The sequence below is a fragment of the Mercenaria mercenaria genome, chromosome 12 (assembly GCF_021730395.1).
Source record: "Mercenaria mercenaria strain notata chromosome 12, MADL_Memer_1, whole genome shotgun sequence".
In the NCBI taxonomy this organism is placed as follows: domain Eukaryota; kingdom Metazoa; phylum Mollusca; class Bivalvia; order Venerida; family Veneridae; genus Mercenaria; species Mercenaria mercenaria.
Genome location: NC_069372.1, coordinates 44523127 through 44536917, shown reverse-complemented (window position 1 = coordinate 44536917; position 13791 = coordinate 44523127). Strand labels below are relative to the sequence as shown.

The 13791-nt window shown below is 34.5% G+C and overlaps 2 protein-coding genes across 3 annotated transcripts in view; one reads left to right on the top strand and one right to left on the bottom strand.

Moving 5' to 3' along the window:
- Positions 1-5822, bottom strand: part of LOC123533601 (zinc finger CCHC domain-containing protein 8-like) — a 37922-nt gene extending 32100 nt beyond the window's left edge. Inside the window, exons 1-2 of the mRNA XM_053520549.1 lie at positions 5401-5822; positions 118-160 (exon numbers count right to left, since the gene is read on the bottom strand). Coding sequence (XP_053376524.1) covers positions 118-160; positions 5401-5791 — 434 coding nt within the window. The 5' untranslated portion in view covers positions 5792-5822. The remainder of the gene's footprint in view (positions 1-117; positions 161-5400) is intronic.
- Positions 5823-12560: 6738 nt separating this feature from the next.
- LOC123533945 (ribosomal protein S6 kinase beta-1-like) overlaps positions 12561-13791 on the top strand; it is a 34065-nt gene continuing 32834 nt past the window's right edge. For both annotated transcript variants that reach the window (XM_045315937.2, XM_045315938.2), the window contains exon 1: positions 12561-12772. In XM_045315937.2, the coding sequence (XP_045171872.2) occupies positions 12677-12772 (96 nt within the window). In that variant the 5' untranslated portion in view covers positions 12561-12676. The remainder of the gene's footprint in view (positions 12773-13791) is intronic.

Below are 13791 nucleotides of genomic sequence, written 5' to 3'. Positions count from 1 at the left end.
GAATTCTACATTTCCAGTGAGGCTTAAAACACAGGATTGCAGGCAAGTTTTTTTAAGTCAGGAACCTTAAATACTTTGCATTGGATGCCCCTGATTTAAGAAAGATAAGAAACAAACCTGGTAGAATCAATGATATTGCAGTATCTTTTAAACTTGTTTCCTGAAATCTAGTTAAGGAATTTTATCTGATAACAGTTTAGTCTTAATGAGAAAGTCTCCTCTTAACTAGTAAACAAGTCATGTACTGAACATGCGGATTGATGGATAATTCTGAAAGAAAACAAAATACAAATCATACAAGGTGAATTCCAATTTAAATGATTGAATGATCCACACTTACGTGGTGAACACTATCATTGTTCATTTCTGACAAATTGCTGTTATTCCAGAATATTTTGTGAATTTCAGAATGTTTGAGGGTTATCTACAGAAGACAGCATGCAATTGTTCCTAGCGTGCATATCCATTAATACAACTCACATAATGACGTCTGACATTTAGTATGTTCCGTAATGTTCGGTCTTTGGGTAATCTCAACTTGAAACTCATCTTTTTGCATCACAGGAGTAGATAAAATCAGCACCTGATGTTTTTGTTCATAGAAAAATTGAAAACATCAAAAATTATTACTGGCAATACTTTATAAGTTGTCAACAGTGGTTGCATGCATACCTGATCCCTTTAATTCAATGTATTTACTCATCAGTGTACTACATGTAATGCAGACCTGTTTACGTCTTCAAAACCATGTCAGTAGTCTCTAAGTGATTTATCAGTAGTTTTGACCATCTGTCAGTAGCTACTGCGTATAAAGTCATGTTGAGGCCATATGGCAGCGTATGTGTCTAAATACTGAGTGCTGGCAAGTTTTCCTTTATTTTAATGCAGTATCTTGCACATTTAAGTCTGCACCACACTTAGATCCATGTAGACAGACAGGGCCCATAATGGGATGAAAAAAGTTCGCCACTTTCATTACATTAGTAGCTGGGTGGATGTGGGGAGGGGGCGTTGTGTTTTCTGACTAAAAATGACATGTTTCAATGTCTAAATATTACCTATTACAATATCCAAATTATGAGTTATTGACACTGCATATTATTATTTTCAGGTCATGCCTCCTGTAGAATATAAGTCTGATAAATGCATGTGTTATGAAAATAAATTTTAGAATCATTTCCAGTACAATAACATCAATCATGTTGTTACTTGAATGTTAAAATTTCAGAACACGTTGTCTCGATAATTATTCAAAAATGTTATATCCGAATACGATTATACTCTTCTAAACATCGCCCAAATCTCCAGTTTCAAAGATATGCTTGACAACTTTTGATGATAAAAAAACAGTTTAGCAGCATTTTGCAGTATCTGACATTAAAGTTTATGGTAACATAACCTCTTATTAAAATCATTTCCTGAAAATTTTCAGTTTGACACGACAGCAGACGATCTACTTTCGATTTCAAAAATGAAAAAAAAAAAAACAATACAATTTAATGTTCCACCGATTTGTTTTTTTCTCGAAAAATCATTTATTCAGTGGTAATTAAAACAAACCTTACAGTAAGTGGTTATTCCTCACAGGATAATTTATCCGCTAATTGCAATCACACGAGTCAAGATGTTTATTACACCTGTTATCTAAAACACAGAATGCGTATCGGTATCGATTTTTTTGCGACCTGAACTGAAGGCAAATTATTAGAAACAGTCAAAGTTCTAAAAAGGTTATGATTTAGAACAAAGTTATATGCAGAAATTTCCATTTCGCCACTTGGGATTTTTAAGCGCCACTTTGATTGCATATTAGCCAACTGCTGATCTCTGAGGCAATTTTCAGTAGTAAATTTTTTGTAAATCGTAGTCTGTATTTTTAAACACAAGTTTGTAGAAACTACGGACAATCCGTAGATATAAACAGGTCTGGTAATGGCATACCAACACTCAGTCAAGTCACTGAATGACGTTGGAAAACAACAGTATTTAATGCTACTTTAGTACTTACAATTTTATAGGTATCACTTAAAGCATACATGTATCTAGGCTTGGTTTTGCTACTCTGTGATGTCTGCTTGCCGAGTTGGAAACTTGTGCATAATATTATATATTAGAACTTTGCAGATCTATGCTCTCACAGGACAGCAGTTTGTACATGCATACAGGAAGCAGAATCCTTTTGTCATTTTGTCAGCGGCATTTGTAAACATAAAGTCATTGCAAATACATTAAATTCTTGCCAGTTCTGACAAGATTTTAAGTAGTTGTAGAAACCATAGTGCATTGAAATGCTTTATATTAAGTGCATTATTGCTACAGATCAGTTTGGATAATTTACGACTCCATCACGATTAGCGAGCGTCTGAGATTTCAAATGACAACTTAACAACTGTTGTGTATTTTGCAAATTTAAAATTACCCAATTAAATTTGCAAAATATGCAACAGAATTTTCTTTTAATGTGCATCATTTCTACAAGTAGATCTACCATAATTATTAATTATGCAACAATTAAATTGGGTATTTACGCAGACATACAGTTTATCTTTGCTCGGCTCTGATGCTAAATAAATGTCAGTAATCTGGTTCCAAACCAGTATATTGATCAGGTCGGCATGACGTCACATCCGGAGCAGTCGATTATGCAAATCACCTTGGAGGTGAAAGCTGAAAGTTTCCAAATTTATTCAACATTTTCTCAGTTTGCATATATAAATATTAAACTAAACTAAATATCTGAGAACATAACAATTTTTTTATTCAACTTCTTTGTTTAAAATCGTAGCAGTTGTTTCTTTCAACTTTCAGAGAATCTTTTAAGTGTCTTGAAAAAGAATGTTATTTTCTTTTCAAGAATTAGGGGTCTAGCTAGGTCCAAATTTTTGGGAGAAGTCACTTCTCCCTCAAGCTGTTTTAGGGAGAAGTGGGGAGACTTTAGGGAGAAGTGGGAAGACTATCTACCGCAATGATGTTGAGTGATTCGAAAGGTGGCTGTAATTTTCTTGTTTCTTGATAAAAAACATTGATGTGACCGTTCATTTTCTTAGTTAGATCATTTCCCATACAGTGGTTATCGTTTTCTTACAAAATTCTGAAAAAAGTCGTTTTCAAAATTCGAGCCGATGCTATAAATGTAACACGCCGAATTTTGGTTATATCTTGTACATGTATGAAGTGTTTATTATTAACCCCGAGCAAAGAAGTAGAAGTGTATTTATTTTTTATAGCTCTTTGCACCGAGTCATTCACCGAAGAATCCAAATATAAAACTGAAAGTAAAATGTGTACAGTAATCTAGAAATACATATTCAAATAAATTCATCGATGGGAGTCAATTTAACGTAGTTAATACATTACATGTCATTCTTTTATCATAGATAACAAATAATTGTGAACCATATTCCAATTAATCGCATAGTTAATCAGCAGTTTCTTTAATAAAACATTGGTTTTTTTGCACTCGAACATGTTGAAACTTTAACGCGAAGTGTCAATGACGTAAACGCGGCGCTGATTGGCTTAACACAATAGACTCTGGTGTATCGGATAATTTGATTCGCTTTCACACTTCTCGGCATAATCTCGCAAGTACCTGAGGTAGGCGGAGCTTAAATTATGCTGCCGGCGTGTGTTTGTGTATTTGACACTCATTATGACACGGTGCAAATTGTCAACAGTCTGGGTAGCAGTAATTAGCGAGTGCGGAAATCAAAGAAAATCGGGCGACTTGCATTTCGCTTTGAGGTTAGATTTGAGCGAAGTTTGAAGTTCTAGAGCGCCTATTTCGCTCAAGTCGCCCAGTCGCGAGAGCCCTGAGAATGAACAGATCAAATAAATAAGTAAATTAATATTCTGATTTTTTATGTCTTTTTAAAATAAGCTGATTTTCTAAATGTTTTAATGCTCTGAAATAATTATATTGTTGCCATTTTGCTGAAATGTATTTTGTGCGATATATTTTATTTTGTTTTATGTAAAATACTATAATGTTGAAGTACATTAAGTATGAAAGTCATTTAAATAAAGTTGAAAACTTATACTTTATTCTATGTAATCTTATTGCAGTATTTTTTTTATTTTTTTATTTTTTGGAAGAAATGTGAAATGTCCTTCCAGTCAAAAATTAGTTTGGTGAATTGATTTTAAAATTTCAAATGAACTATATACCTATATGCTCGGGCATGTGTATTAATTAAGGTTTTTTATGTAGTAGCTCTCTTAATCCCTTTGTCAATAATTGACATGCAAATAACAAAAATGTGCATCTTCCAAATATCATAAGACCCTAAGACATACATCAAACGGATAAGACAGGAAATTACCATAAGGCCCCGAAGGGGTACATCAGAGGGATAAAACAAACAGGAAATCAATCTATTAATTAGTGATAGTCATTAGGAACTGGTCGAAACTGATTTTCATTAATATACCACATACTGATTGGTTTCCATAGTGATTTATGACTTATGACTGGAATGTATGCTTTAATTTTATGGTATGTGGAAGCAGTCAATTGTGACAGTCTATAACAATTAACAAAAAAATATGGATGCAAATTATCGTTCACAGTTTTAAATAATTGACAATTTACTACAAAGCAGACAGTATTTTCGTAAATAGAAGTCATCAATTTATTGATACGTCCTGGCTTTTCGTAAAAAGAAGCTAGCATGCAGTTATTATATATCATTTTATCTCCACGTGTAACATATAAAAAAAATCCCTTTGTGTTATAAATGCAGAAAAAGATCTTATATTGTGATCCTGATACGCTTGGAGGGAAAAAAAATCCCTTCTCAAGTATTTACGCATAATTAATGCACTATTAAGCTTTAAATTTTGACACCTCTCCTTAAATCTCACACGAATCAGAATTTAGGTAAGAGGTGTTGATTTAGTTAAATTTGGCGTGACTGAATCACTTTTGACACCACAGTTCAAGCTATCTGGCTTTCAGAACTATTTTAATGGCAGGCTACAAAATAGAACGAGAAAAGTGTTCAAATGGATTAACCTAATTAGGTGAGCTAGATTCTCTATTTTATTTATTTTTAAAAGACCTCCAATTTTTTAAATTGTGATTTTCACAGTCCGTCACAAATATGAGACCTCGCAGCTTATACGGATCAATGATGAATATCACGCCTGAAACCTAAAAAAAAGAAAGTTTTCTTTCACAGTAGTGATTTCTGGAACATCATGCTACATTATAAATTCACTGACTTATTAATATTGCCCAAAATTTAACTTTAAGCAAAGAAAAACAACCAGCACTAGTGAAACATGAAACGCTTTTCAATTACAATTTAGCGTTTGCTGTCACCTCGGCTTGTTGCTACGCAACGCGATACGCTAAAGTGCCCGGATATCCGACCTGATCAATTAATTCAGAAAGGATACGTTCAAAATTCAACTTGTACGTCGTCATTTTTTCTTGCCGGTCTTTGCTCACAATCCGTGTATCAACTTGTTCAGTGTCCGAGTCACTTTGGTTTTCAATACCATTCTCCTGAGACACCTGCCCATTTGCATTAAAATCGGCATTCTTGGGTCTTTCATTTTGTTTTTGCAAAGTATCTACTGCGAATGCAACCGATTGTTTTACTTTCAGTTTCTCTTCATCTTCGTCGCTGTCTTCGGATGACGAGGATTCGCTGACCTGAAACACATACTTACTGCGATCTTCATAACCTTGTTCGTCCTTCTCGTAGAGAATAAATGAACCTGAAGTTTCTCTTTCTTTGTCAAATTCTGCAAAAAGTTCGGAATCTCCGAACATGTCGTCCGCCATTTTTACACTTTTGCCGGTGCATGCAACTTGTCACATATGAAAATCACACAAGACAGCGAGCCGCTATATAATTTCATTAGTTCAGTTCTTAGTCTGTCTTAGCGAATACATATGTAGTATAAACGCGTGGAAGAGTCTATTCAGTTCTATGGTCTTTAGCTGATTAAATCAAAGATGTTTTCACAGGTAATTATCACCTATTCCAAAGAAGTATAAAATACATTTATTTTTATAGCTCTTTGCCTATTCAGTGCTACACTATGAGATACAGTTACTATATAATATATGGGTGGTACATTAGGTGTCAAAGTGGACCTGGTACATAAAGGGCCACATTTGATTGAGAAAATATATATCGCGCGGTGTGTGTGTGTGTGTGGGCGGGGGGGGGGGGGGGGGGTTCGCACATAAAGGTTCAACCGATAATATTGTTGTTTAATCCATCAATATTTTGAAAACTTTTATTTCAGACAACTAACTTAGTTCTTTTCCTGATGGGAATTGATTTTTTTGAAAACTCGTGCGTTTCTTGCTTGTATACATCAAATAAGTATAAAATGCATTTTATTTTTATAACTGTCTGTATACATGGACTCTACAAAACAGCCAGGGGTATATCATTCTCATCCATTAGAGTTTAACCAAAATCCCGAGACGAAACTATACAGTAGCCATCATACAAATATGATGTTACTTTTTTCTGCTTGTATGAGAAATAGATTTCAGAAAAATTATGTTTTTATTCATATCTACTCATGAGTTATTTAGTTGAGGGCCGATGTAACACTCTTGAAAATGTTCAGCCATGACCAGGAATCAAACCCTGTACCTGATGTGGACACTCTACCACGTGGCTAAAAGGTTAGCTTTATAGCCTGAGTCCGCACTATTAGTCTACCCTACTACATCATCGGTTAGGAAAATGTATTGATTAAATATACACTGTCAATGTCTAAACATGTTCTGCCCTTTTACCACATTTGCCAAGAAAATAAATTGTATATTTGATGTTGCTTATATCATGTACTAAACTCCAAAGGTATTCCGTGCGTACAAGAACACGTGTAAGAAATGATTTCTAAATATGATACCAAAAATATCGACATCAAAACCTATATGAGATTGCACAGATATCCCACCTATAGGGCTTTTTGTTGTTTTTTAGGCCCCACTGAAGGGTAACCCCATTTATTTTCAAAAAAGAAAAGAAAGAAATACATACATTAATGTCAACGATTCAAAATACATTATACACTCAACAAAATTCCTAATTGGTCAGTTTTTATTGTATTACAGTTTTGTTAATAATGCAAGTATTTACACAAAATTTCACATACCGACATTTAAATAGGTACTGCAGCTAATTATTGATTCACCGCCAAAGTAACCGCTTTAGGTGTTTCGGCCAATTTAGCATATTTTGCACGTGCATGGCATGTGCACAAATATGTACGTGTTAATGAACACTTTTGACATTACTGACGAAAGTCCTACAAGAAAAACACATGTCATCGTTAAATTGACACAAGAGCAACGCGCCCGGGCTGTCGGAATAATACAACAAAATTCAAAATCGGTCATTTCAATGAGTTGTACTTTGGTTAAATTTCGAAAACAGAGCGCGGATGGTAGATAACCAACGAGTGAAGGTTCTTGTAAACAGAAATAAGGTTACAAATGGAAATAACCATCAATAAAACAGTTACAAGCAAATAACATTAAAATTCTATTGAAATTGTAAAAACAATAACACACGTGACGTAAATGTGTCCCAGCTAGCAACATTCCGACAGCTTGATCCCATTGCTCTTGTGCCAATTTCACCATAATGTATGTTTTTCTAGTTGGACTTTCGTCAGTAATGCCAAAATTGTAAACGAACACGTGCATGTTGGTGCACATGCACTGCACGTGCAAAATATCCAATATTAGACAAAACGCCTAATGCGGTTACTTTGGCCATGAGTCACCAAAAATAAATTAATAATTAGCTGCAGTACCTATTCAAATATCGGCATGTGAAATTTCGTGTAAATACCTGCATTATTGACAAAATAGTAATACAAGTATAAACTGACCGATTAGGAATTTTGTTGAGTGTATATGAAATATAGTGTATGAAGTACATTTTGTATAACACACAATTCAGCTGTGGAAAATTATCTGTTGAATTCTTTAGTAATTACTAAAGACCATAATTTATGCATTAAGTTTGGTTCTGTGTTTCAGCAGGAATAAAAGTCATGTTTATCATACACAAATAATTTTAGTATCTAGTTATTTTTTTAAAACACAATTAGCCTTGCCAAGCGAAAATTGAAAAGGCAAGACAAAGATAGTAGGAAAAAAATGTATAGTATTGAGGGGCAGTAACTCCTTATTTGTCATTGAATTACCAGTTATACTTCTTACCTTGTAATGTACTTAATCTGTTGAAATCGATAGATATAAAAAGAGCTTAAACGTCAATATGGACACTATTGCATTTTACATAAAAGATGTTCAATGCATTGCAAATTATTTGAAAATGGAAGGAAAAAGATAAAAAAAAGGGGATGGGGTGCAGTATTGGGCAGTTAAGGCTTTCAATGAAATTAGCAACTTAATGATAATAGGTGTATTCCCATCTATAGTTAATAACAACATAAAATGATGAATTCAGTTATTGTCAAAAATAAAAATGTAGTTTTTTTATCATATTTCTGGACAAAATATGGTGACACAGCTATTGCCTTTTTTCGACTTTTGACAATAACTGATTTTCAGTAAATTTGTTAATTATGAATGCAAAGCCCATGAATTATCAATTATAAAAATTCAGTCTAATAAGACCATTTACATGCACAAAAATGGTGAATTGTTGAACTTTCACTATAGTTATGTTATTATCGGAACAATATTAGTCTTAGAATGTCAATCAGCATATTTTAGATTTGTATGGGATCAAGATGTAACCAGCTGAATTTAGGATAAAGTGTGGAACCATTGAAATCCTCCATACAGTTTTCTTTAAAAAAAAATACTGACCGTTCTAAAGCGCAGACACAACCTTTTATCGTACTGTTTTATATATTATGTCTGTAGTCTTTTATGTCGATGATATCAGTTTCCTCCCTTTCGCAGTTGTTTCTATTATAATATCTATAGCTTATTGGATGTTATTTGAAGCGAGTCTTTCCACTCCAGTATCAACTTGCGGATGACCTACATACTTATATACCAAGTTTAGCCTCAATAGCTCATTGCAAACTGAAACCGAAGACCAGAAACCATTTTTTTCTATTTTAACTAACGGCTCCTCGGCCGAAGTAAACTACATGCATACATAAGTTTCCAAGTAGGCTATGTATGTACCAAATATTGTAATAATACTGTATTCCTAAATGATTCTATTGACCAGAAATGCAAATGCGTGGCTCTGAGGCTGTGTTTTTAGTGCTCTGTGATATTCCGAGGGATCTACCCTTACCTATTATCTTTTGCAAAGTGATACGCTGAAGAGTAAATATTATATTTATTCGGCTGCTACATTATTTTCCAGTACAGTTTCTTTGGGCCTACTTTGCTATGCATGGTTCTGTGTCTGTGTTTGATGTGCGCTCTGCTTCCAGGAAATCTTTACCATTTATTATTTCTTTTATTGAGGACAAGTCTAAAAAATCTGACTGAAACTTGCAGGTGTGCATTTCCCTGTGTGAGTAAACATTTTTAGCAAAATTAATCTAAATGCTCCTTACCATGACTTAGATCCGGGTGAACGAAAGGACGGACGCATTGACAGATTGACAAGGCCAAAAATATATCCCCTGCCAAAGGCAATGATAACATTTGGGAACGCTTACTAGTATCAATTAACATATATGTTTTACGTTCTGGGAGACACTGAACACAAGAAAATGCGGTGATTTCTTTGTAACCAACTGCAAAAATCCTTCAAAAAGCAAAAGGTAGTATTGGATGTAAGCATTTCTTTATTCGCTTCATTATATTATTTCGAAAAGGCAGTATAAAGAAATAGTGTGCACTTCCCGGATTTAAGGATTTTTTTTATCTACAGGGACACAATGCTAGATGGAAAAGGTATAATCTTTGGTTTGGCCGAGAGGGTGGTTATGAGGCGTCACTAGCATGAAACAAACAGTTGAAACAGTTGAAAATTATATTTTTATAACTGTTTTAGCATTTTGAATGTTGGTGTAACTTGTTAATTTCCGTAGATGACATTTGCAGTATAAAACTGTTGTTGTTTAATAGTGCAGATATCTTTAGTATTGCAATTATTTTGATTTTCATATGTAATACAAGTGTAAATATCAGTTAAGAAATGTTTCAATCAAATTCAATACATGATCGAAATCAAACTCAACTCCTTTAACAATAGAATCATCTTTAAATGTTTACATAAATGTATCACATATTGTTTCAACTTATCCAGATATGTTTATAACGACAACAAACGGGCCGTCGCTCACCTGACCAAACGTTTTGACATTGCTTCTTTCCCCCCCACCCCTATTTTTAAGTCTGGTGGTCCATAAAAGAGATGAAGTGGAATAGTTTCACGGGTTGAGGTTGTGGGTGGGGGAGGGGGGGGGGTGGGGTGGGGGGATACAAATTGATTAAGATACATTTAGCGATTCATAAAAAGAATCCATTTTAACGTTTTCCATTTTCAGTTTTTGTGACCAAGAAACTAAGGACAATGACACCATTTGAACACAATTAATAGAGAGTCATACCATGATGCTACAGACCAAGATCGGTGAATATACATCAAATGGTATAAGCGAAAATTCGTTTTGATGATTTTCCATTGTTAGCTCTGGTAGTCCCTTACGGGGTCAAGCAAAATCATTTGAACAAACTTAGAAAATATCCATGTCAGAATACTACAGACCAATGTTGGTGTAATTCTAACCAGTAAAATGATTTTTAGATGGTTACGCAAGACGAATGACTACGAAAGTTGGATAATCTTCCTATACAAATACTCCACACTGTCCTCTGTGGTGTTACTTTATAATATACCTTTAACTCTGCTGCATTTTTATGTCTACGCCATGTTTATTTTCTTGAGATTTATTCGATTTTTTATGGAATAATTAAGTGTGTGTTCATGGTGTTCCGAAGGTCTTGCTGAATAGACTTCAAAGTCTTCAGAACACTGCAGCTCGAATTATAACGAGAATATCGCGTTATGATCACATTACGCCGGTAGTAAAAGAACTGCATTGGATACCAGTTACTCACAGAGTGGACTTTAAGATTCTAGTTCACACATACAAAGTATTGCATGACCAATCACCGATCTATGTTAAAGACTTGCTAGAACCCTTTCAGCCAGCAAGAAATTTGAGATCAAAGAACAACTCAAAACAACTAGTTGTTCCAAAAAGCAAAACTGTGAGGTACGGTGATCGTAGTTTTTCATCAGCTGTACCAAAGTTATGGAATGTTCTTCCAGCTACCATTAGAGACGCTAAAAGCTTGGATGCTTTCAAACGATCATTGAAAACACACTTTTTCTTCAAGATCTATTGGAACTCACTTTGCACTGGAAAACAAGCTTTGCAATGGAAATTATTTCCTATTGTTAATTGTTCTTTAAAATATCTAGGCCAATTAAAATGTAAAGTAAAACCTGATTCAGGCTGAATACCTTTTATTGTTGATATAATTTTTGTGTTGTATGTATGTCCATATCAGTCTGTGATATGTAGTTTGTACAGCGCTTTTGAACGTTTATTTTATAGATGAAAAGAGCGCTATAAAAATCTGGTAAATAATAATAATAATAACGTATCCTGGACTCTTAGCATCAATTTATAACCAAAATTGGCAATTTCAGCGTGTTACTATACCAACACAATTTAAGTGAATTTTGTCATACATTTCCATGGAAAACGTGATACGAATGTGAATGACAAATGTAAACGTGTGTGCTACATGGGACTTCATAACTGATGAGATAGTCAATAAATATTTTTTTGTAAAAAGATCATTTGGAAGCATAGAATGCAATCAAGCAAACTCGGTTTGATTGAGTCTGTTCATGAGAGGTAATGGAAAGTGCAATACCTCTCACACCCCCCTAGCTTAAGCGGAATTCTATTACATAGATATTGAATGGAATCCATGATCTCAAAGAACCAGAAAATATAAGAACACTGAATCCAAGTACAAAGTCAATAGAACAACATTTGAGGCTTGCCGACAAGTCACACAAGTATACTCATTGCCTGACCAGAAGGGTATAAGATTTTTAAAATTATCAAAATTGTTGGCTGGCCGAAAGTTGACAGGTAAGGAGTTCCACAATACAGGGGCAGCATACCTAAAACTGTTCTTACCAAATTTAGTTGTACTGACCCGAGGTATCTGCAATATATTAGAATATCTAAAATAACATGAATTTGAGCGTTTATTTATCAGGTGTGATAAAACTGGAGGTGCCAAATTTTTTTAAATTCTGAAGGTTTCTATCTATGCCGTGATAGTAATTTTGCCTTAACTAGTATAAAACGTGTGCCCTTGATTTAGTTCTTTGTGGGAATGAAAGTCTCTGAAATGCTTGTATTTTAGAATTTAGTGGTGTTCAACAATAATTCTTTCTTTAGTCTATGACCTTCGAATTTTTATCTGACAGAAAGTAGAAAATATGCAACACATTTTATCAAGACCAATCAGAGTGCGTTTAACTAAAATTGACCTTGGCCTTAAGAATGTTAAAGGAAATCTGATTGGACAAAATTAAGGAGTAGTCATCACGTGACCATTACTGCGTCATACGGAATCCCTCGTTCACGACAGATTTCGCCGACTATGGTTTTGGTCTTTGGTGAAATCACAATATTTACGTTAGACTGGAACAAGAAAACATAAAATATGGCAGAAGTTTTCAACATGGAACTACGGGATGGTGGAGATGTCGAGGAGGAGCTTTCGGATGAAGAATATCCGATGCCAGAAGGTCCAACACAGGTCCGTCAGGGGAGATAATTTACTGCGAATTACACCAGTGACCGAAACAAAGCCTTTACTTTTATGACACTAAATACTTGCTTGAAGTTATAGTATTTTTTTGTGAGATATCAAAGGTTCACCTGAATCAGGAAATAATGTTGTGTATCATCCATCGGTGTTCGTTAACAAACCAAATTTTTTGTGTTCAAATTGGATCACCCTCTAATCAGCTGATGCCAGTGAGCAATAAAGATTGCTAACATGGTCATGTAGGATCAGATTCTTTCTCATCTTATTTAAGGATAGCTAACTGTTTCTGCTGAAAGAGGTTCTTTCTAGTGTTTTCAAAATGTGTAGAGTGCTTTAAGGTATTGACCTTTTCAACATAATAGGATAACTCCTGTTTTCCGGTATTAGCCACCAATAAATACCTAACGGTGAGGGGAGAGGGTATTTGCCATTGTGCTATATAATGGTAACATGTAGTTACTTAAGTATCCGTATTCTACAATACCGCATCATTAGCTCAAAAGCGATGGTTTGAAATTTTTTACCTTTTTCAAGGCAAACAAGTTATTTGTACAAAGATTTTGTTGTCAAGGTCGTAAAATAGTATTTTAATTGTAAAAAAGTAAGAATTATCCTAAATGCTTATCTTCTGACAAAAATAATCGCTAATATTGTACACTGCTGCTAAATCGGATAATTTTGCCAAAACACCATCTCTTTCCTGGAAATACTGGAGGTCCGGGTTTATTCTATTGTGTCGAAATGCAGAATAATATTCGAGGATATGTTGATAATTTTTTTCGAGCCCGCTTACAGTGAGCTGGCCTTAGTTGCCACATTTGGCGGTTCGATGTATGTGCGTGGGTCCGTCCTATTTTGTCCAAACCATAACTTTGACGAGTATGGACCAATCTTGTTTATATTTGGCATGAATGTTTAGCAATGAGAAGGGTTCAAGGCATGTCATGCGCAAACCCCATGTTCCTATCTGTAAGGTCAAGGCACAGTTGGAGGTCAAAGGTCAAATT